The sequence below is a fragment of the Palaemon carinicauda genome, chromosome 4, assembly GCF_036898095.1.
Source record: "Palaemon carinicauda isolate YSFRI2023 chromosome 4, ASM3689809v2, whole genome shotgun sequence".
NCBI lineage: Eukaryota > Metazoa > Arthropoda > Malacostraca > Decapoda > Palaemonidae > Palaemon > Palaemon carinicauda.
In genome coordinates, this window is record NC_090728.1 from 182,806,332 (window position 1) to 182,831,500 (window position 25,169).

Consider the following 25,169-nt stretch of genomic DNA (forward strand, 5'->3'; position numbering starts at 1 on the left):
CTGAACCTTTTAAAGAAGCAGATTTGCAAATTATTTATTGACAAACAACAGATGAAGTTGACATACCAAGCGTTACCTACTCCATGTAATTTAAGGCCAGTTAATATGAATCCAGTACCACTAGTGTATCACCCTCCTGAATTGAATTTGAATAATTTGGCAGCCACAACATGCAGACTTGGAAGCCAGCCCAATGAAATTCAATTAAGAAAGCCAATGACATCAGAATCAGCTATATCAAACCCCCCAGTGCAGGTTAAAAAGAAACGTAGTCGTCCACGAAAGGTAATAACATCAGAATTGGCTGAATCAAATCCCCCAGTGCAGGTTAAAAAGAAACGTAGTCGTCAACGAAAGCCATCCGAATTGGCTGCGAAGGTTAAAAAGAAACGAGGTCGTCCACGGAAGCCATTTGGTTGTCACGTATGCAAGCGTAAGTTCTGCACTAAAGGGATGGTGCTCGATCATATGATGAGAGAGCATAAGCATCCTGAAGAATTGGGACGTGTAAGAAGTGAATCAGATCCTGGGTTGAGAGTGGAGGAAGATGGGAAAAGTGAGAAGATTAACCAAGAAAATGTACAAATTAAACAACAGCAAGATGATTATACAGGGAAAATTCAATCTGTATCAAATTCTCAATCAACAGACACATACAGGCGTAAGTTCTGCACTAAAAAGATGGTGCTCAATTATAAGAGAGAGCATTGGCATCCTGAAGAATTGAGACGTGTAAGTAGAGTAACAGATCCTGGGATAGGAGAAGAGAAAGATGGGAAAAGTGAGAAGATTAACCAAGAAAATTTACAAATTCAACAACAGCAAGCTTATTATAAAGAGAAAATTCAACCTGTATCAAATACTCATTCAACAGACACAACCAAATCTGTAAAAGATACAACCAAATCTGTAAAAGATTCTAGAATAGGCCATTCAACATCATCCCCAAACTTGGTAAAACAACAGAAGACAGGAATGGATGTTGCACAACAGTTGCTTGCATCCATGCGTCCCATACAGCCCAAGCCTCAGACAGTAAAACGGACAGAACAAGATGGTTCAATGGTATCGTTAATGAGTCCACCAGAAAAAGTCGGTGCAACTTCTGGATATATAAATCAAGAATCAGGTCCGAATGCCTGTGGTACGAAGAAAAAAAAGAAGATGCACAGAAAAGTTACCCAAGACCTTAGGAAGCAGAAACGAGATGAAATTAAAGAGAAAAGCGAGTGCGGAGGTATAGATGATGGCCTATTGAAATTACATTACGGCTCTAAGAGTGAGAATTATTTTCGCTGTGAGAAAGTGCTCTCATATAACAAATTCTGAACATTCAGATTGCAATGAAAGTGATTGAACTAGTGATGAAGACATACCAATTCATCCTTGTGATGCATATGAATTGGATCATCAAGAGATACATGTGCCTTACTTGCAGATGAACTGTAATTTATTTGTTGCTGTGACTGGGCTGAAAGTGGCAAGTAAGGAAGCACTGATAAAGCTCCCTCTTCACTATTTCAATGAAAAGGTAATGGATTATTTGTGCTCATAATATGGCTTCCATTAAGAACGGTTTTATAGACAATCCGCCAATATGCTAAAAATAACTGTGTACAATCTTTATAAAAGAACGTTTATGCATAAAGAAGCCATGCATTCTTGTGGCGAAGTCATTTAATTATGCCACCTTAAAATTGTGACTCGTGCTCCGAAAAATTTATTACTGTACTTTAATACCTTAATGCAAGTGGATTATTATTTTTTAACTTTTTTGAGATTAGGACTTGGTGTTTAATTTCATTAAGATAGTTTAACAGTATTATAATGTTTCAACTCATGAACCTGTTTGACTAAATTTTAAGTTGTTCCTACACAACTACAAACCCTTCGCTATTTATAGGATATCCTTTTGACGAAGCTGAAAGACAAGCCAAGAATGATTTTAGCGTGTGGTAACCACTCTATCCGCTAGTTAGCGTGAGGGGGTTGGGGGTAACCGGCTACCCCGCTCACTCACACTCCTGGGTTAAGTAAACACTTTTCTTTCTGGCTTGGTAGAGGACGGTCATACTGCCGCTAGACTTGCCATTAGTAATACTTTTATTATTTTTCTTTCAGCCGTGTGCTTGATTGCTGTTTGAGTCCTGATGCAAACATGTCCTGGTTCAGAAGGCCACTCTAATCCTCCACCTGCAGTGTTCGGCCTGCCATGACCGCCAGCAGAGGGAGATCTTGCCCAACACGTCGACAGGAGTAGCCCCGTCAACGGCCTATCCCGATGACGACATCGACCCACCCCAAGCTCCAATGGATGGGACCTTGGAGGTGAATGAGCAAGACAGTCATGAGGACGATCTTTTGCTAACTGCCGCTAGCCCTAAGCTTTCGGAGGCAGAGCAAAAAGAAACAGAACACACCTTCTGGCAGGATCTAGCCTGCAACCGTACCATCAACAGGCTGCCAGATCCATCAATAGCCCCTCTTGAGAGAAAGGACACCATCCTTGACCAAGTACACGGCACATACAGACCCTCAAAGGCCAGTGCAGCTTTGTCCTGGTCAAAGGGTTGAGGAGTGTCAAACAAAAGGCGGTGCCCCAGGCCACAGGTCTTCCTCCTCTCTTTTCGTCAATGCCTCCGGTAAACTCCTCCACCGCCTTTCGTGCAGCAGAGGAGATACTACGAAATCCTCAACAAACATCTCGTAGCCTTGCCTCTTGACCATTCGATAAAGACACTCTCAAAGGGTACTTCCATTCTCGTTCATGGCCTCCGAGATCCTTTACCAGAAACAAGTTGCGAGGTGTGCCTTGCAGGCAACCTCGTGGCTCGATTTCTGGTTAGGATCAGTGGGACAACTGATCCAGTTTCAGGACTGGTCTTGAGAGTCAACGAGGTGGTCGAAGGAGACTCTCCTTTTGTCCGGCACCAGGGCAATAGAGTTCCTCTCCCACCAGGTGAACCTTTGGGCTAAGACCATCCTGGAGAGGAGGGACTCGGGCATTGGAGAGTTCCATTGACAACTCCCTCAGGTCGAGGTATCCAGGCTGAGAAACTTCTCCTTCGGTAGGTAGCTCCTTGTTCGAACCAGAGGATATTGAGCAGGGAGCTGAAAGATGGAGGTAGTCTAACCATGACTCTCTCGTCAAAATGGCCGCAATATCGAGGCCTTACCAACCTCAGCCACACAGGAAAAAACTAGCTCCTAAACTGCTGACGAATAGGGATAGGGACCGTAAACAGCAGGGTCCTCGAGTGTTTAAGAAATCCTTTCGAGGGAAGAAGTCCTTCCGTGGAGGGAAAGGAAAGAAGGGATGTGGCCAAAGCCGATCCCACTAGGACAGGAAATCCTCCCATATGTCCACCTGTGGGGGGATGCCTGCAAAGCCGCTTGCTAAGGTGGCTTTCCACGGGGCCGAAGCCTGGACGGTCAAAGAGATTTGTTCAGGCTATCGTGTCCCATTCATGCTATCTCCCCCTGCACTAACTTCGGGTCCAGTCCCAGTGAACTCCTATGCAAAGGAATCCGCAAAGGAGTTATCCCTTTGGGCAGAAGTCCAGACCATGTTGGAGAAGGGTACTCTCCACAAGATCCTCGACAGGTCCCCAGGCTTCTACAGTCGACACTTTCTTGTCAGAAAGGCGTCTGGAAGCTGGAGACCAGTCATTGACCTCTCTGCCTTTTTCAAGATGGACACAGCCGGCAAGGTCAGACTGGCAATAAGAACGCAGGACTTCATGTGTACAAGGATCTCAAGGACCCATACTTCCAGATCCCAATCCAGCCGTCTTCCAAGAAGTTTCTAAGATTCATGCTAAACCAAAAGCGATACCAGTTTAAGTTGCTGTTTCGGCCTTTCCACAGCACCCCAAGTGTTCATGAGAGTGTTTGCCCTTGTCATCATGGGCTCCCAGAATTGGCATCCGTCTCCTAAGGTACCTGGATGCCTGGCTGATTCTAGCAGACTCGGCGACGGCGTCCCTTCTTCGCCACCGAGACGAGCTTCGGAAGTTTTGCCAAGATCTGGGGATCGTAGTAAACTTGAGAAGTTTCAACTACTCCCCTCTCAAAATCTGATACAGTGAACCCTCGCTACTTCGCGGTTCGACCATCGCGGATTCACCACTTCGCGGATTTTTTCCATAACCCATATATATACAGTAATATATATATATATATATATATATATATATGTATGCATGTATTTATGTATATATGTAGGTATGTATATGTGTATACATATAAATATATATATATATATATACACACACACACACACATATATATATATATATATATATATATATATATATATATATATATATATATATATATATATATATATATATATCTATATCTATATATCTGAAGTAGGAAGATGTGATGTAGTTCTAAGGGAAAAGTATGGGAAATATGTCTGGGTAATAAGCAAAGCTCTACCTCCAGTTTGTTTCTACATTATGATCAGAGATAAATGTAAACAAAACATTGGTTGCCATTTTTTATCGTGCTTTTTAGCATGTTTAGGAAATGCATGATATAAAATCACCTTTAATATTTGTGCCTGTTTTAGTTTAGGGTACTGTAGTACATGCATTAAGTGTTCTGTACATTAAAGGGTAGTTTGTTAACAGTACTATGTACAAGGGAAGGTTTTAAAAGTCTGAATATACATGTTGAATAAATAGGTAAATATGGTGTCACTACTTCGCGGATTTTCACCTATCGCGGCCGCGACTGGAACCTATCTACCGCGATAAACGAGGGTTCACTGTACACCTAGACATGCAAATAGACACCAAATGGCACAAAGCTTTTCCATCATCCAAAAGGATACAGAGGTTGAGGAAGATATCACAGTCCTTTCTCAGGCAAGAGCAGCTTCCAGCCTAGAGCTTGTTGTGTCTACTCGGCCATCTATCTTCTCTGGCCCGGCTAGCTCCCAACGGACGCTTCAGGATGAGAACCCTCCAATGGCATCTCAAATCCCAGTGGAATCAGTCCACCAAGTCCCAGGATCTCCTAGTTCGAATTGGACAAGAGGTACAGATGGATCTCAGATGGTGGCTAGCAGATGAAAACCTCTGCAAAGGGGTCGATCTTCCAGTTCCTCCCCCGGAATTGATGCTCTTTTCAGATGCGTCAAAAGAAGGATGGGGGCTCCACATCACCTCCGACCAATAGTCCGAATCAGAAAGGTATCAGCATATAAATCTCTTGGTGATGAGGGCAGCTTTCCCCATCCTCCAACAGTTCCACCAGTTCCTGGTGGGGCACTTCATGGTATTGATGAGCAACAATACCACATTAGTACAGACATATACCAAGGCACTTCCCCCAATTTTGGGGGGTAGCCGACATCAAAGAAATGAAACAAAAAAGGGGACGTCTCCTCTCTACGTTCCTCCCAGCCTGACAAGGGACTCAACCGAGTTCGGCTGGTACTGCTACGGTGGCACAGCCCACCCTCCCACATTATCCACCACAGATGAAGCTTCATAATGCTGAATCCCCTACTAATGTAGTAGCTTACATAAACGAGCAAGGCGGTACCTTTTCACAACCGCTGTGCCATCTAGCTGTAGGGATACTTAGATGGGCAGAAGACAACTCGGTAACCCTATCTGCTCGCTTCATTCCAGGCAAACGTTATGTGCTCACGGACAATCGTGGAGCATCGAGTGGTCTTTGAATCTTCTATTAGCCAACAAAGACCTGACTTTGTAGGGTTCCCCAACTGTGGAGCTGTTCGCAACGGCCCTGAATTTCAGGTTCCCGCTGTATTATTCCCCAGTCTCGGATCCCCAGGTTCTTGGGCAAGATGCATTCCAACAACAGTGGGAGAACATAGACGTGTAACCCCCCCCCCCCCCCCGTTCTGTATGATGAGAAGAGTCCTCAAGGTCAGAATAAGCAAGAACTTATCAATGACCCTAATACTGTTGCTCCGCTACGGCATCGAGCAGAATGGTTCCCGAACCTTCTGTAACTCTTCACGGAGATTCTGAGGGAGCTCCCTCCACATCATGACTTGCTCAAACAGCTACATGCCAACATCTGCCATAAAGCCGTAGCTTTGCTTCGACTTCACGCCTGGAGACTGTCCAGCGCCTCCTCACACAGAGGCTTTTTGTGAGTTGCGGGAAGAGTGGCTGGACACCTCAAGACGCTCTTCAGCATCAGTTTACCAGGCAAAGAGATCAGTTTTCTGTGGATGGTGTCGTGGAAGAGGTATCACAACCCCTCGATGCCTCTACTGTATTCCAGGAAAAGCAAAGTTCCTTGTACACCTTCGGGAGGAAATGCTTCTCTTGGTTTCGGCAGTTAAAGGCTACCGCTTTGATTTGAGTCTCACCTTGAGTAGATATTTCCTCCTCGGAACTTTCCTTACTCATACAGAGTTATGAGATTACTTGTCTCCATTTGGAGCTTAGACCTCCTCCTTGAACGTGGATAGGATCCTTCAGTCTCTGAATGGTCCCCTCTGTGAACCATTAGGCCAGGCAACAGATCGCCACCTTACTTGGAAGACGGTTTTGCTACTCGCTTTGGCTTCGGCCAAAAGTCAGTGAGTTGCATGGTCTATCTTCCGACATCTCCTACTCTAGGAGATGAGGGAAGTAATACTCAGCTTCGTCCCTGGTGTTTATTGCTAAGACTCAAAATCTTGGTGTGCTGGATTCTAGATTTGGCCCATTCCGGATAGAGATTCTACATTCTGTAACCGAAGATCCAGACCAACTGGTCTGAGGTGCTACCTTAAAGAACAGCAACAGCTCGCCCCTGTGTGTAAGCGCGGGGAAGGTCAAGAGGGATACAATCTCCTCCTGTATCCGTAAGGTCATTGAGTCTGCACTCAATCCAGACATTCCTCCTCAAAAAGACCCAGAGCTCATGACATCATGGGCATTGCAGCATCCCTGGCATTCAAGAGAAACCTCTCTGTTTCGGAGGTATTGCAAGCAGGGTTATGGAAGCGTCAGACGACCTTCACCACCCACTATCTGCAAGTCGTAACCCACAGGAAAATGGATACGTTCTCCTTTGGTCCTATGGTGGCGGCACAAGAAGTAGTCTAAAACACCTCAAGCTCCTTGATGGACAAGTAGCAGAGGGTTAAGAGCTGAGATTACCGGGGTTAGTCTGGGGTGAATGAGTAAAGAATGACTGCCTTCTCTTTTATTTTCACCTTTGACTCGAGATTCCTTTGACTCGAGATCTTATTTATTTACTAATACTAGCCACATTGCTAGTATCACAAACCCACAGCTTCTGCAGGCCGCTAATGGTGCAAATGCACAACTATTTTAAGGAGGGCAGGGTTCCTACTTCCTTAGGTCCCATATCGAAAGAGAGAGAACCTCGGGTCCAATGTCACGGCCAGTTAGTGAGGACTTCCTCCCTCCTAAGAGGCAATTGATCCCTATAAATAGCGAAGGGTTTGTAGTTGTGTCAGAACAAATGATAAATTTGTAAGTAATTTGTGTTTTTCCTAATATACAAACCTGGAGCTATTTATACAAATTGGCCCGCCAACCCTGTCCCCCAAGAAGTCCTGCCAGAAAGCAGTGGTTACTCAACCCAGGTGTGTGAGTGACGGGGGTAGCCAGTTACCCCCATGCGCCACCCGCTAACTAGAAGATTGGGCAGGTTACCCCTCGCTAAAATTATTTTTGGCTCGTCTTTTAGTTCGCCGAAAGGATATCTCTATAAATAGTTCCAGGTTTGTATGTTAGGAAAAATACAAATTACTTACAAATTTGTTGTATTAATGTCCTTTCAGTTGATAGTTTTTTTTTTATGAAAGCCTTTAATAAAAAGAAAATGTATGGAAACTGGCCTATGAGGATAATTGAACAACTTTTTCCTTATAATAATTTCTATCCTTTGTAGAGATAATTCTTGATCACATAAAATTTATAAGTGGGTGAAATGGTTACTTATCAGTATTATTAAATGCAGTACAATACATGACTATATAATAGAATCTTTGGGAAAATCTTTTACATTATGTTTCTCGCAAGAGCTGATAGATAGCCCACAGTCTCTTCCCGAGTACCGCCTAGTGATCGTAGCCCTTCTCACTAACATACGTACTGAGCGTGCACAATACGAAAGACATTTGATTACTTCAGTAAAAAATGACAAGGATCATTACCACTACAATCTCACGATAGTATATCTCACTAATCTCATCTACGGTAAAACCCAATACTGAGCATATGAAAATGCCGTTTTTCAAATCATAAACGTTGATGCCAACAAATCGTATTTTTAATCTGCAAAAAGACTTCAATATCAAAATTATTTGTAGGAATAATTTTTCCTTACATTTACCTACACAATAAAAGCATAATCAAATCATCATTTAGAGTACAATACAAAGTTCCAAATATGCTAATATGCTTCAACCATAGACAGTGCCAAAGATGAATTCTCTGTGATAATTGAATACCGATGCCACTTCTGTATATATGTATATAGGAAAAGTAAAACCGGTTTCCAATATTTTTGTGTATTTTACACAAATCCCTTTTAAAGTCTTAAAATATCTTTACATAAAGCAGTTTCCCAATCCTTGACCCCATGACCACTCAACATCTCAACACAAAACAGTCCATGTGTAATCATAACTTAGGAAGAGGGAATCTTCTTCTTTGTCTGTATCTTTTCCCACTTTTATGTGGGGATGGTGTTTCTGCCCAGCATTCTCCATCTACCTCTGTCCCACACTTCATCACCAGTCAATCCCTTTGATCGAAGGATGAAGTGTGGGACAGAGGTAGATGGAGAACGCTAGCCAGAAACATCGACCCCACAGGAGGGAATACTGAAACTTATTTAACATTACATAACGTCTCGGTATCGTATAACTTTTACATTCTATTTGTACTTCCTGACGTCCTCCTCAACCTTTAAATTTTTAATTACTGTTAATTTTACATCTTTGTCTGATGGCAAAATAAGGTTCCTAAAGTAACTTGAATCCTCGGTTGTACTCTACTTCTTTAGGTATTACCGGAAAAAACAAATCAAAGACGAAGGCTTGTAAACGTAATATTAAATTTCATTAAATAAAAAATTAAATATCAATTGCCTTGATATCCTAGGAGAGTTGTAGGTAAGTTCATAGATATCCCTCTTCAGCAAAGTAATAAGATCTGGCAAAATCCAATAGCCACATTTATTACTGCATGATTAATTGTTCATTTATCTAGCCTCAATTTGATGAGTTATTGCTAATGTAATCTAGACACTATTATCTAAGGGAATAACCAAAGTAACAAACAATCAAACTATCTCTGATAATTATTAATATGGTCATGAATACTTTCTTTAATGGGCATTTTATAAAACAAGATAACAAGCATTTTGGTCCCATATAATACCTATTAAAACCATCTAAATATTAAACACTCACAGTGTAAACCTTAAAACAATTTTAGTTTCATAAAAACAATTAAGAAATCACTATAACAGTCCTCTTACATTCAGTATTTCGCTAACAATTACCATCTGCTGAACATACATTCTATTATATTTATTCTATATCTAAAAGTTACAACTTTGTACAACATACTTTTAGGTAATAATTATTCCTTTGTAATTTCAGTGGTATCTGTTTTCTCGGCAGTCTTTTCTTTGCTACAAATACCATTCACACCCACTTCATCACCATTGGAAGCCTCGCTCTTCTTGTCAACTTTTCCTTCATTTTCTTTTGGAACTATTCGATACTGGTCAAGGTCACCATCGTCTTCATCAGCTTCTTCATCGTCACTATTCTGACTCATGTTCAATCTAACCTTTGCTCTTCCAAATGCACTTCTTGTCTGAAAGGAGGAACATTTCTATACAAACAAAGTAAAAATAACAAATATAAGGTGTCTTTTCTGTATAACAGGAAGAAAAGCAACAATTTAAAAAGAAGTAAAAAGAATAGGTCTACAGCTATACTGTAATTAAATAGCAGTCTACAGCTATATTGTAATTAAATAGCAATAACTGAAAATTACCAGAGTAATCAAATAGCTACAACTAGTAGTTCAATCAATATCAAATTTATTACAAAAACAAGTTTAAGTTTACACTTGATTCACAAAAAAAAAAAAAAAAAAAATTAGTGTACTGTATCATAATTTCAAGTACCAAAATCAGTATTTTACATTTTAATGGGAAAACAATTAACCAAGTAGTTTTCAAATAAATTACTCCAGGTTCTATACTGTTCTATCAAGAATTATATCAGACAGGAATTGTTAAAAAGTTACTAACATAACATTGAGATCCCAAGCTTCCATAGAATTAATCAATATTTATATCGGGGGAGATTCATAAAAGTAATAACTAACATTTTGGGTGAACCTTTTTATTTCCATTATTCGTAGCCAAGCTTAAAACTTTAGTTGGAAAAGCAGGAGGCTATAAGCCTAAGGTCTCCAACAGGGAAAACAGCACAGAGCATAATAGAAATGTGACCAATAATGAATAAACTAAATACAGTACTGCATACATACATACATATACCAAGGCACTTCCCCCAATTTTGGGGGGTAGCCGACATCAAACAAATGAAACAAAAAAGAGGACGTCTCCTCTCTAGGTTCCTCCCAGCCTGACAAGGGACTTAACTGAGTTCGGCTGGTACTGCTAGCAATATACTGTATATGTATATAAAATATAGTAATATCAGTAACTACTTTAAAATATATCAGTTCTATATAAACTATGAAACTAAACTGTCAACCAGTTTAATAGAAAAGAATCTGCAGCAAGTTCCACCAGATTAGGAAGATCATTCCACAATCTGATCACAGCTGGAATAAAACTTCTAGAATATTGTTTAGTGTTGATCCATATGACGGAGAAATAATACTGTTAGAATTAAATGTATACCTAGATTACATACTGAATGGTGAAGCAAAGGATGGTCACAATTATGAAACATCATTGTCAACGACAAAGTGCTAGAATCTAATACCCAGATCAGGGATAAGGAATTTAATAGACCGTTTGTTTTTGCCTCACATATTTTGACAAGTCAGTAGCTGAAGACCAGACAGGAAAAAAACACTTGAAACATAGTAGATTGAAAGTATTAAAAACATTCCTCAGGATAGATTGATAACCATAATTGGGGAAGTGTACAAATTTCAGGGCCACCACAGCCTGCTGACGGTAGCATGTCAGTAATGCATAAGTAGTTTTTACATAGCACGTAAACATTGTCCGTAAATATTCCATACTACACTACTTGAATTTCAAAATTCGACCCGGTACATCTGGCAACAGCACCAAACAATGTCAGTGGGAAAATGCGGCAACTTTGGACCAGGTGGTATTTAAAGAGCCAGAACTTTGAAAGGAAAGAGAAGAAACAGTCTATTTTCATTTACTTTTGGATTTGTTTTTTAGTTTTTGGTTTATATATTTTCTTTGTTAGGTATTGGTTTTCTGTTGAGGTGCTGGTCTACTCTTTAGTTAGGTGTAAGTTTCCTGTGTCATTTTTTTTTTCTTTTTATAGACTTTTATTTCTTTCTTTTTTGGGTATATTATATATTTTTGTATACTGTAATTTTTTCAATCATAATATTGTGGAATAAATTTATTTTTTCTATAACTTGCTTTCTGTCTCCATTATCTGTGCTAAAGTATGTACTATTATATTAAGGTGTTAAAATAAATGCATAATGAAAGTAATAATAAAAACACATGAAACAAGTATTTCAAATATATTAAAAAAAAATTGTCAATATTATACTAGATATTGTAAGGTGCTAACTCAACTCGATACATCAACAGAAAGAAAATTGTCGATATGTAAACGGACAATGAAAAAGGTAATACTGTGCTCTTTAATACAGTACCATAGCTGCATCTGTCGGAGTACCCGACGTCCAGCTTCTCAAATATTCCTGTGATAACAGAACTGAGCTTGGAATAAGAGGAAACAAGTCCATAGCCTATTTTTTTTTTTTTTTAACTTTTGAATTTGTTTTTTCCTTAATTGTTTATGGATTTCATTCATAAGGTGATAATTTTCTCTTAGGTTGCTGGTCTTCCTTTTAATGAGCAGCTTTCCTATGTCATTTCTTGTCTCTATTACCTTTCTACATACATACATACATACATATACCAAGGCATTTCCCCCAATTTGGGGGGTAGCCGACATCAAACAAATGAAACAGAAAAGGGAACCCCTCCTCTCTACGTTCCTCCCAGCCTGACAAGGGACTCAACTGAGTTTGGCTGGTACTACTAGGGTACCACAGCCCACCCTCCCCCATTATCGTTATCCACCACAGATGAAGCTTCATAACGCTGAATACGCTACTGCTCCTACCTCCGCGGTCTTCCAAGGCACCGGAGTAAGCAGCAGGGCCTACCGGAACTGCGTCACAATCGCTCGCCATTCATTCTTATTTATAGCACGCTCTCTTGCCTCTCTCACATCTATCCTCCTATCACCCAGAGCTTTCTTCACTCCATCCATCCACCCAAACCTTGGTCTTCCTCTTGTACTTCTACCTTTCTACTTTTGTATAATTTTGAATATTGCATATTTTTGTCTGTGATCACAATATTGTGTAATATAATGACTTATTTTCGTAACATCTTCGTTTCTGTCTACTATGTTTGTTTTTTTTTTTTTTTTTTTTTTTTTGTGTCAAATCAGTATATGCTTTTTCATAAAGTCTTGGTTTCTGTCTCCATTATCTTTGCTAAAGTATTCTTTATTATATTACGGAGCTAAAGTACTTTAAATGAATAATGAAAGTAATATGGTAAACACGGGAAATGAATACTTCAAATTCATTACAGAAAGTAGTCAGACTGTTCAGACCGAAGGGTTACCCCAAACTCTGGCCGCACACTCTAATGTCTATTCACAACGTATATAGCCTCAGCTATGTATTTTTTTTATTTTCGCCATGGCCTATGTTCCCAAATAACTGGCTCCCGACGGGAACATGCTTACATAAATAAAAAACCCATATGTAACTACTACATTCTGATGTCACAATGATCTCTGCCAGAGGTACGTCTACCAGTAAGTACAATAATCAGGGGTTGTCTGGGTGTATCCAGCCTATACTATGCTTGACAAAAAAAGAAAGAAATTTGGGCTCATGGGAGCCATCGGAGCAATGTGTGATTGCAGCTATTCACTCAAGAGATGGGATGGAGACAGAGTTGCAGCATTTATTTAGGATATTTCTTCTGGATCATACTAGAGTACGGAAAAGATGCCTCTTTCCTTTAGATACTTACCTGTACTCTGGATACATAGTAGAGTACGACTTTATCCAGGAATAAAAATGATAGGTAAAGTAATAAAATAGAGCTAATTTTTCCAAGTCATAACTTATAAAACAACTTAGCACAGTGGTGCACAGAGCTGATAATCTTAAGGGAACACTATGTATCAGAGATGAATTACTAGTTCCTTTATCCATATGTATACTTCAGTACTGTACTTGATTATTTCATATCTTGTAGATATTGGAATGAGTAAAGTAAGAGGTTTAACAAATGCATGGACAAAGTGGTCATAAAAAACAAAAGTAATACGTACTGGACATGTGCAAACAACAAAAATGATAATACCATAAGTACTGCATCATACTGAATAGGTTACATATGTAAAACTAATAGTAACTTATGAGATCTAGGATGACAAGCAAATTAAGGTAGTCATAAAAATAAAATGTACAAAAATAATTTCTGTGAATTATACCAGAGATTTATGTGGTATTCCTTCAAAGAATGAAGTGATTTAACAATTATTAAAATATAAATATTTTTTACCTTAATTCGTATGAGACCCACTCATTCGTGGTGGGAAGATGAGCTGGCGCAAGGATGTGCTTAAGGCTTCATCTTATTTAATATGTCAAAATAACATCATTCCTTTAAAGTTAGGACTTTGGCAAGGCCCTTGTTCTTTCAAGGGATTTTTTCTTCATTCAAAATTTCATTCGCTTGTACTCTCTTCCTCTCTTCCATGGAATTATTCAGGATACCGATATTTTATTCATAAAATTTAGTTCCCATAATAAACTATTTGACTTTTGATGTAAATTTCTCTTCCCTCTGAATCCTATAGGATATTTTCTACATCCAGTGATTTCCAGTGCTGCAATATTCTCTTTTAGTATTCATACATTTAAGTATATTTATAATTTTGTAAAACAATATATGACTGCAAAGGAAATTTACTCTGCTATACCATAATGATTATTCTAAATTCTCAGCGCTCATAATTTCTGTGCTGAATTAGGTGAGAGATAAATTTATTTGTGCAGAGGTGCGATTGAATGGGCTAAAACAAATGCTATTTCTTGGATTATAGTATCACTGGAAACCTTTTTGACTTTTGTAACATACACAGTTCACTATAAAAAAGAACTTATAATAATAGGTTTGTGGTGAAACGCAAGAAATGATAATGACATTTCAACTTAGTCCAAAACACTCAAGTACAAGATATTTATAACTTACGGATTGCTGATTACTTGGAGCTTCAGTTACTTCATCACCTGGAATCTCTCGGACGTCATATGTGTGTAAGGGTAATGTTTCTAGCCATTTAAGCATTGATTTTTCCTGAATCTCAGTACTGATGATTGTCGAGTTGATGTATTTTTCACGAAACTCTTCGATCTTCTTGGATGCTTCGTCCCAACTCAGAGCCTGAAATACAGATACAGGTGTGAATTGCACATTCAATTATTATTTCACTGTATGTCTCTTTTGCTTATTTGTAGTTAATTTTACTTACAAAATTCAAAGACAACAATTTTGCACCCAACAACTTCTATTTTACCAATAATGGCATTAAAATGTAAAACATTATTTTGAACTTTTACAGTCACATTACTAATACTGTTTTACTGGTCAACCACCTTTAATCTTCTTCAGTGGGTACCACGTACTCTGATTTATGGGGCACACTGCATGCAGTGCTGAAGGTTTTTTGGAACATTCTTGTGGCAGCCACCCCTCATTCCATGCTGCCTTTAACTTCATTAACTGGTTCCTTTGAGAGAGACCATTTTTGCATCTTAATGAGTTGTTTAACATGCCTTCAACACAAAGAGCAGACCCATAACTTTAATGCAGTATGTAATTCTTAATAAAACACAGTATTTTCGGTGTATACATAAATATGACAAGGGAAAATATATCAGGGTGAGAAAATAAAGTTGAATATGTAAGTCTGGAGAAATGATTTTGTTGTGTATAAACAAATTATAACTTCTATCCAAACTAAAAAGAAGGTTAAGAGGGAAAATTTCAGTTCACACTAATTCTACTGTAAAAAGAGGACCTTGTTAGTAAAAATTGAACCCAACAGTATAATCCTGCAGTATTCAAAGGTCTCTCATCATATATCATTAAACTACATAATGTGACAGGTACCCAAAACGAAAATGAAGCCGACAAGAGAAAAGAAAGCAACAAGCCTTTAAACATAGAAATTGACAATCTGATAAAAAAAAAAAAAAAATACACAAGAAAATTGAAAACATAATAGGTAAAAAAAAATTAAACCATTAAGTATTCCTTTTAAATTATCAAAATCAAAGCATTAGTATGGAAAATTTAAATACCGGTATATAAAATAAGCTACAAAAAACATGTGATCTATTTTCTTATCTCATGATACAGGAAGTTCAGATAATATAATGCAGATTTTTTTAATTATCAAATTGATTATTTCAATACTCACATAATGTTCATATTGCTTCTACTCAAAGCTGTGTTGATGTCTACCCAAAAATAAAAATGTTCTCTCTCCATGTAAAATGCCACCTACTACAAGGAAACCACCACCACATTTGGAGGTTGATGGCAACTAACATATTACCTCCTGCTTTTAAGTTCTATAAACCCCATCATTAATCTCTCTACATCACTGATCAGTGGCGAGGACAGGTTTAGCAAACGGTTTGTAATTCACGACTAGACTAAGGTGAAAAACAATTCAACATCAAACAGGAACTGAACTACCAGCTTTACTTAGAATTTGGGATAGCTATTTAGATATTTTACCCATATCAAACTATGATTGTCCACCCTGTAAGAGTAAAACTTGCAATGAGCTAGTGGCCGAGTTAGCAACCGAACGACACACACGGCCATCCAAAAGGAAGCAATCAAACAAATTTAGCAAATTCAAAACAAAAATATTTTGTGTGAGGGGACCATACAATCTGCCATGCCAACTGCATAACAAAAAATAATTTTAAGGATGCTTATTTCTTCGAGAGGAAAGATGAAAAATCCAGCCATCTCAGCTAATAAGGGATAAGCAGATGTTTAGAGGCACTTTAGAGAAAGGAGATAGGATCCAGATTACCATATCAGTGTTCTGCTTTGCAAATCTAAGTGTCTAAAACTTTCCTGAAGTTATATTTAAAATAATCTTCATTAAATAAACCTGCCATAACACAGGTATAAAAATGGTTGGACATGATCACCTACTACCTCGGCTATAAGTCAAGATTATGCAAGAAGAAAATAGAATTGGTCTGCAAAACTTAAGTTAACCTAGTGGTCTTAATTTCTGAATTACCTTGAGCTAAACTCATACAGTGCAAAAAGGTTAAAGCGTTACTAAATTTTAAATCACTTTACGTTCATTACAAATTAAGGCAGTTAACTAACAGTTAAGATAACTCCAAGGAGGAGGGAATGTGAGTGAACAACATTCCTCCATACACATTAATACAACATTGTGGCCAATTAGGGTTGTGGTAGCGTCCTTGCCTGGTGATTGCCATACTGGGGTTCGAGTCCCGCTCAAACTTGTTAGTTCTCTTGGTCGCTGCAACCTCACCATCCTTGTGAGGTAAGGATGGGGGGTTTGGGGGGAGCCTATAGGTCTATCTGCTGAGTCATCAGCAGCCATTGCCTAGCCCTCCATGGTCTTAGCTTGGGTGCTGATCTTATGTAATATGGTCAGTCTCAAGGGCATCGTCTTGCTTGATAGGGCAATGTTACTGTCCCTTGCCTCTGCCATTCATGAGTGGCCTTTAAACATTTAAACTGGCCACTATACATTTCCATTACACAAAGCCCAGAAAAATTTGAATCGTATTATAATTTATTAGTTCAGAATAAACTACACTAATGAAATTGTATTTGTATCGTGGGGCGAAATAAAGACGTTTATCTAGACACCAGCGACGAGAAAAACTAGTTAATTGCCATGATCTGCAAGATGACATGATGGTTCCTGGAGGGGGAGGCATTTTGCAGGGGAGATAAAGGAAATTTTTATTTTGGGGTTGATATCGACACACCTTTGAGTAGAAGCAATATGAACATCAGCGGTTTTATAAAAAAACAATTAACAAAGCTTACTTCATGGATACCATCGGAGCCATATCTCAGATTGTATTTATCATAATGAGGTTCCTCTAGCACCAAGCCAAGACTTGGAGCTATTGGCACATCCACACGGTCCTTTCCCCATGCCTTGCTAATCACGTCTGGGCTGGCTAATCCCCGAAGAACTGCTATTGCAAGTCCCACCATTTTTCTTATCTGATGTAACATAAAACTTTGACCTGCAAAACAAATTCTTTCTTAAACACAGGTACATTTATCCTTGATTCCTACAGTATAACTGGTACCTTATAATTACATGCATTGATGTTGTAAAGTTGTACAATCAAAGATATTCATAAAATAATTCATGTCATAATAATGAGTGTTAATTATGCTAGGCAGAAATACTTGATACACTAAACACCATGCATTTCTTACATATAAAATAATTATTTCAAAAGCAAAATACCTTTAATTCTAATTGTAACCCATTCTATAGATTCGCGTTCAAATGGATCACCACACTCGATGTCAATGATATAACGTTTTGCACTATCTTCTTGGAACTTTCTGAAAAATAATGGAAACATTAAGAATAATATGAATAACTGTGAGAACTGAATATTGATACACTATACCTATCTGCACATGATCTTTCAAAATACATTTCATTGATGAATATGTATACTGTATTAGGTTTTACAACAAAAAATTTTTCATACAGAGCCAATATCTTAAAAAACTCAATTAAATGGATGGTTCTACCTAGCCTTAAATTGGGTGCTTATAGATTTGCCTTGCAAATGTGCAATTCATAAGACATCTGTTGCCTAGCTAGCAGTAAGTGAAGAGAAGGCTGGAAGACGGCATCAATTTTAGTTATAGCTATCTTACAACTCCCCTTCTTAGAACAACTCTGGGGCAAGAAGAACAATCCTCATGTTCTCAAAGTTAGAGGATGAAAGAAGGAAAAGTTTCTTAATCAATAAATTTACCTTTTTCATATGAAAGGTAGCTAGCAAGTACACAATCGTATGTGTGAAGATAGTCTTTTCACCAAAAGTGGATTATCTTAAGGACGTTTATTGCCATTAGAAGCAGAGTTCTCGTCTTCAGATATAAGAAAGCTGAGCCGAGGACCCTCTATATATAAATAGTAATCGTAAAATGTTCAATACCTCATCACTCAATCATGTTTATGTTTACAGCAGAAAAAGTGCTAAGTGGGGCAGTAAGAAACACCTGGCTTTGTCTGACAACAGCCTTCGCTGACTAAGAAATCCCGCAAACCTTAGTACAGTATAGAACCATGGAACAAATTTGTTTTGGAGCTAGTGGTAAGGAAAGTCAAAGGAATACGAAGTGGTTGGCCATAAGGTCATCTAAAAGGATGTCCACAGCAGCTACACAGTAAAGTGAAAGAATCTTATTGGATTTACCACTAGATTGAGGTCTTTGTTAGGTAACCGCAGCCTCTGGAAGTCAAAAGAATCGAGAGTACATTCTACTTTTTCACCTTGTAAGCATTTTGCCCATTTCTTTCTCAGCTGGGTAAAACAAATGCATCCTTTGTGAGATGAGCAACGATGTGAGGGAGAAGAGGGGGGGGGGATTCAACCCGTTTTCCCACATGGCTCAATTTAGCATTTTTGAAAGTCTCACCCCCTAGAGTTTGCTAGGTGAGGTGAGGTGGAAAATGAACTGTAAAGGACTGATTTGTATAGTTCGGAAAAATACAAATTTATATAATTTGTGACCTTTTAGGATATGAATATGAACCCTTGTCCTTTAAGTGGGAGAGTTAAGGGGAGGAAACCCAAAAAAAACTCCATGAAAACTTCTTCATCACCTCTTCTTAGACCTACAGAAGAAAAGCGAGAACGAGATTATCTCCGCACAAGCTACCTGGTGATAACCTTGGAAAAGGAAAGTGTCATCCTTCTAGGCTTAAACAAAGCGACAGGTTTGTCCAGTAAAAATTCCTCAAAATTTTACTTTTTACACAAGGTTATTGGTCTGCATAAGCCATCTCAGTACATCCCTTTTTAGCTCCATCAATGGATACAAAAATTTGTCACATTTTTCTGATATAGTATAACATGATACCTTCAATCTAAATCTGGTGTTATTATAGAGAAACATCACTGGTACCCCTTGAATTCATATACCCATTAAATCATTCATCACCATTACAAAATTCAAAGCACGTGAGGGTCTGTCTTGCACAGGCATAAAAAGTTGATACATCTTACTGATAAACCTTAATAAATTCTCTTAGAAATAGCTAATTTCTCATAAGCATTATTAAGACTAAATAACAACAAAATAGATATCTAAATTGCACAATCAACTAACTCAAAAGACACAATATAAACAGAAATATCTCCTAAGAATTATAGAATACATTACAGAAAGCAACAGTGGGTATTCAGCGAAGACACCAACTGCCACAGGAAGGAGACATAACCGATATCTGTTAATTCATAAAATTATCTATAAATACAAAAAAAATATAATACAAAATGCACATCAAGCCAGAGGAAACTGGAAACTTACTCTTTTCAATAACTACTACACTACAGTAATTGTGGGAAAAAAAAAAAAAAAAAAAAAAGACGAACAGAATGAAATCAATTTTGAATCACAAAAGATTGGTAAGCAGCAGAAAGAGGAATGAAAACATAATGATATACAGGATACCAAACGGCTAAAGCCCACACGGGTATGATCTTTCGCAGAAGTGCAAACCTGTCAGATACGCAATGAACGCGAGATGAAGTTACCTTTGGCAGATGATTCACTGATTAACCTGCACTTAGTCCCTCTTCAGACAATAAATGTTCCAAACTTGCACACTGCAGGTGCAATTTGAGCTTTATTGTGATTGATGGATTTGCCATGATAAAAATTGTAATGTATCTATATGAGTAAATGGGAAAGAAAATAAAAACATTATACACATACTTCCGAGCAGTAAAATTGTGGAAATTATGAGTTCCTTTATAAACCTTCAACGTACTCCTTAACTTCTCAAGAACATCTGGTGTAATGCGATAGTCTTCTTTGGTTATCTGTAATAAAAAAATCAGGGTTTAAAAATAATCTTGCAATTCACACTTTTACACAAGAATGCTACTGTATATATGTATGTTATATGATATGTCCATGTTAAATTCAATCTCACCAGAAGTTAATATGAAATCAAATATGTTATTTATATCAAAGAAAAGAGTAATATTAATGACAAAAAAATCAGTCTTCTTTAACCCAGTAAGGTATGGCTTTTCTTATAATGAACCTACGAAACGGTTTCTATAAGAATCATTTATGTAAACCTATCTAGAAAATAGCTTGGTGAATATTGTATTTAATAAAATAATTGAAAAAAGAAGTACAATATTTCATGATAACATCTCCATATCTCTCGTCCTAAATACATAAGCACTGTACAGTACTTATACAGTAAGTATCAGCTAAGTCAGGATAAATTTGCTTGTAACCACTCTGACTAGGAGTAAATTTACTAAAAATGTGACAATATAATAAGTGCAGAGAGGGAGAAACAAATATCATGGAGAGAAAAAAAAAAAAAAATACTGTACTGTAACTGAAATACTTAAAAACACCTAGCTCAAAACAAACTTAAACACAGTACGCTTGTAAGACAAATTTAAAGAAAATTCCATTCATTACACTGATGAAATACTTAATCCTTAACCAAAAACCGCTACGAGTAACAAAAACAACTATGGGTGTTTATAAATAAAATCTGTTCAGTACAGCAATGAAAAAAGCTATCATTAAACATTAGTCACTACAGCAGTTTTTTTATCATCTACTGTAAAGTAACCCCTCCTGTGTCTACATTAATAGTACAGCTTACATCTTACGACACTCGGCCTGCGACTGAAAAACAGGATAATTTCTGTGATGCTTAGAAGAAACTCGACAATAAAAGATAGTTTACTTAATCAATATAGTCATGCAGTTTTTTTTTTTTTATTTCCAGGTTCGAGTTTTCTGGGATCGGACTTAGAAGTGCATACCGAAACAATAAAGTCTGCACTGTCCTTTTCCATTTTATTCACTGATTCCTTTCCTAACTCTTCCTTACTATCTGCTGAAAATGAACTTTATTTGTGTGACTTACATACCAATTGCCTCACACCCTACAAACACACTAGCTAAGCAACAGGGAAATGAAAACCAGCTAGATAGGACCATACAACACCTTTACGAAAATAGCTTTTTCCTTCGTCAAAATCCCTTTGTTAATGTAATGTGGTACTATGCAAAACCAGAATTTGGAAGCATTAAGTAAATTAACCTTCAATGTAAGTGCATACTTGGCAAATACCAAATAACATAAAGTACAGATTTCTTTGCCATAACTACAGTGATAAATTTTACCCGTCAATCTGCTAATCAGCCTACATTCAAGACAAACCTTCAAAGCCCCTTCAACTAATTTTAAATTAGTCTCTTTTTTCCTAAAATTATGAGATACAAATAACTGCAAATACCAAATACAGTCACAACACTGAACTTGGAATTTAAATCTTTCATCTACAAAGTAAAATATAGTTACAAAATACAAAATCAAATAACACCTGGGTCCAACAATTATGAGGAAAAGCATTACGATTTAACACTTACAAGAGGGACAAAGATGCATTTAAAGAAATACTTGTAGACAACCATACTGTACTACTGTATTTAAAATTAATAACTATCTAGAACAACAAGCTTGCTACCATTTAAATTCATATAGGCCTAAATTATGGAATGGGTTTTAGTATTCTACCACATTACATGCACAAAAAAACTGTCTCTGATGGATGGAACAGACTAAACTTATCATCAAGTGTCTTACATTCAATACTATAAATCTTTTTAGCCCAGTTGCACTTTTACTAGTAGACACTTTGATGAAATGCCACAGAACTAAACTTTTACAAAATTTCAAGTGAAGAAAGCTTATAAAAAACTATTATAAAATAAATCACTGAACTGTATTTTCTTATTTACTTTCTTTAATCACAACACTTTAACCCCCCATTAATGCAAGCATACTAAGAAACACAAATAAAAAAGTGAGAAGACAAACTTCTTCCAATGAAGCAAAGGCAAAGGTGGGACACATATAAGAATATGTGCGTGAATCACACCAAGTCTTGCAGTTGAAGCCTTTGGTTGTGCGTCGAATAGCCATAACTCGGATCTGGTCGCATAAGTGTTTGTTAACTTCATTCACCATATCTGGCACATCATCAGCTGCAATTAACAACGTGCTGTATAATTAGTATGAATGCTCAAAGAATTATTTATACATGTATTTCAAATGCTGTGTACAATAATGAACTAACACAATGAAGGTCTATTATAATATACTATTACTGTATACTTGATTCCATGTAAATTCCAGTTTCAAAATTAATGAAAACTACACTAAAAATTAACATAATAAAATCAAAATCTGACGACTAGAACTTACGTAACTTAACAGATACAACTTGTTTAGCAGCAGACACGCCTTTGTCTGTGCGTGCTGCCCGCTGAAACTGGAACATCTGCGGACATTGCAGGCCTTCATCCGTCATCAAGTTGGCATGCTTCATTGCATCTAATAAATCTCCTTCAATTGTTCTAAATCCAGGATTCCTAAAGAAAATGGAAAAAATAATAGTACAGTAAAGCTATGATAAATTTTTATCAATATTTTCACCAAAAGGTTATTTCTCTAAAATGAGAAGGCTTTAAAAAATTGGTGAAAAAAGTTACTGCCCTATTCATTCTTCAACTGCAGAATTACAGATGGCTGACCCAACACAGGAAACTTCCCTGACATGACTGTAAATTGCTTCAAACTCGCAAACTATGAGTTAATTAGTTTTACATCCAAATCTGTCATTCATTTCTATTCTGCCTCACCTAACTTTTTCATATCTTTAAAAACATGTTAAAAAATAAGTAACAAAACATGTAAAATATATCTAACACTACTAAAGGAAAACCTACAATATTGATTTAAAGTTGTGACTTTACCTGACTCCTTAAGTACTAAATCGAAGAATAAAATCAACTTTACGCTCTTTTACTTAACTGTCCGCCGGCTTCTACATTATAAAATACAGTAATGATTAAGTGATGTACTGTACAGTATTGGACAGTGCTTCACATATAAGAATAATAATGTACAGTATCTGATTTTTATAAAATGACAGCAGGTTGTAAGTGCTTTTCATGTTGGGGTACTATTGTATTGAATGCTAAAAAGTACTTACAACCTGTGATCATTTTATAAAAACAAGATACAGTACCTACATTAATAAAGTTCCATGTATGCTATCTTTCCTTGTTTCCTTACTTCACTGGGCTATTTTCCATTTTTCTTTACCGTTTCACGTGATCAATGTACTGTAATTTATCCTATTTCTGAGACCTAATAGGGACACTTTACATGTATTTTGTTGACATCTTTTTAATATGAGCATAAAATAAATGCTCTCTCTCTCTCTCTCTCTCTCTCTCTCTCTCTCTCTCTCTCTCTCTTCTCTCTCTCTCTCTCTCTCTCAAAGCCAAAAATGAATAGTGAAATGAAAGACTTATTGGTATAAAACATATCACTTACCTGAACTACAATATATTTCTAAAAGTATTATTTATCAGCAACTTTCTTATGAGCTACATTTCAATTCTTACCTCTGCATACCCAAATAGCCTTTTCCGGAGTAGGACAGCAAGAGGGCGTACTTCCTGCGCTTTCTCCTAACACTGTCCACCTCTTCAGGGACAGGATCGAGTTGAATACGCTTCACATACTCCTCTCTCATCTCAGGCTCGAGAGGCCGTTTAATACCAGTTCCTAAATTGAAAATTACTTTGAGTAAAGGTACTTGTGTATGCAAATACGGAGTAACATTCACTTATTGTGGCTATCATGATGTAAAACCTATTAACTGTAATGAAACTGCAACAGATGGCAAATTAATAAGACTTTAACCCTTTTACCCCCAGGCAATTTGGAAATTTCCAACCCTTAACCCCCAGGGGGTTATTTTTTTCCCAGCACATTTTGCAGTATATATTTTTTTAATTGCTCTAACAGCCTTGATTTTTGTCATAGAGAGGTCAGGTTGGTCTCATTCTCTTGGAAAATGCCTGAATTTTCTCAAAATATTTTCAAAAATATGAAAAATGACAAATTCGAAGATAATTTGTATTTTTCCTAACCATTACAAACCTTAGCTATTTACAAAGGGTTACCTTTTAGCGCAGCTGAAATGGCGAGCCATTAGAATTTAACGAGGGTGTATTACCCCCGCGCTAGTTAGCGGAGGGGGTAGGGGAGTGGTAGCTAGCTACCCCTCCTCCCCCTCACACACAGGTGAATGCTCACTTTCACTTAGAGGTAGGACTTGTCTTGGGGGACAGGGCTGGCGGGCAAATATGTGTAAATAGCTAAGGTTTGTAGGGTTAGGAAAAATACAAATTATCTTCGAATTTGTCATTTGTTCCGTAACCGAAATACAAACCACGCTATTTACAAAGGGTGACTTACCCCTTAGGTAGGGTGGAAAGTCCCCAGCCATACTGGCTTTGGCTTTACCCGGGGACTCAGAATCCGAGTGAGTCTCACTCGAGAAAAGGAGTCCCTGCACCTCACAAGTTCCTTGCTCCGCAAGGAACCATGTGGCCTACGTAAGCTTGTGTGTGAAGGAAGAAGTGTGACCCGTCCTAGGCAGTTGACCTGGAGTTCCAGAAGGAACTCTGGGTTAGGACGTTCCCAATACCACCTCGTCAGGGTATGGGGGACGCGACAGTATTGA

General features: G+C 37.6%; 2 protein-coding genes across 4 annotated transcripts in view; one reads left to right on the forward strand and one right to left on the reverse strand.

Annotated features, from left to right (window-relative positions):
- The window catches only part of LOC137640259 (uncharacterized), a 33,231-nt gene extending 31,534 nt beyond the window's left edge, over positions 1-1,697 (forward strand). The window contains exon 3 of the mRNA XM_068372850.1: positions 1-1,697. This exon is cut by the window's left edge and continues 1,558 nt beyond it. Within this exon, the coding sequence (XP_068228951.1) occupies positions 1-1,329 (1,329 nt within the window). The 3' untranslated portion in view covers positions 1,330-1,697.
- A 6,421-nt stretch (positions 1,698-8,118) lies between these two features.
- The window catches only part of LOC137640261 (pseudouridylate synthase 1 homolog), a 130,905-nt gene continuing 113,854 nt past the window's right edge, over positions 8,119-25,169 (reverse strand). For all 3 annotated transcript variants that reach the window (XM_068372855.1, XM_068372853.1, XM_068372854.1), the window contains exons 3-10: positions 24,043-24,205; positions 22,835-23,001; positions 22,448-22,614; positions 20,305-20,411; positions 17,810-17,910; positions 17,374-17,579; positions 14,506-14,697; positions 8,119-9,836 (exon numbers count right to left, since the gene is read on the reverse strand). In XM_068372855.1, the coding sequence (XP_068228956.1) occupies positions 9,597-9,836; positions 14,506-14,697; positions 17,374-17,579; positions 17,810-17,910; positions 20,305-20,411; positions 22,448-22,614; positions 22,835-23,001; positions 24,043-24,205 (1,343 nt within the window). In that variant the 3' untranslated portion in view covers positions 8,119-9,596. The remainder of the gene's footprint in view (positions 9,837-14,505; positions 14,698-17,373; positions 17,580-17,809; positions 17,911-20,304; positions 20,412-22,447; positions 22,615-22,834; positions 23,002-24,042; positions 24,206-25,169) is intronic.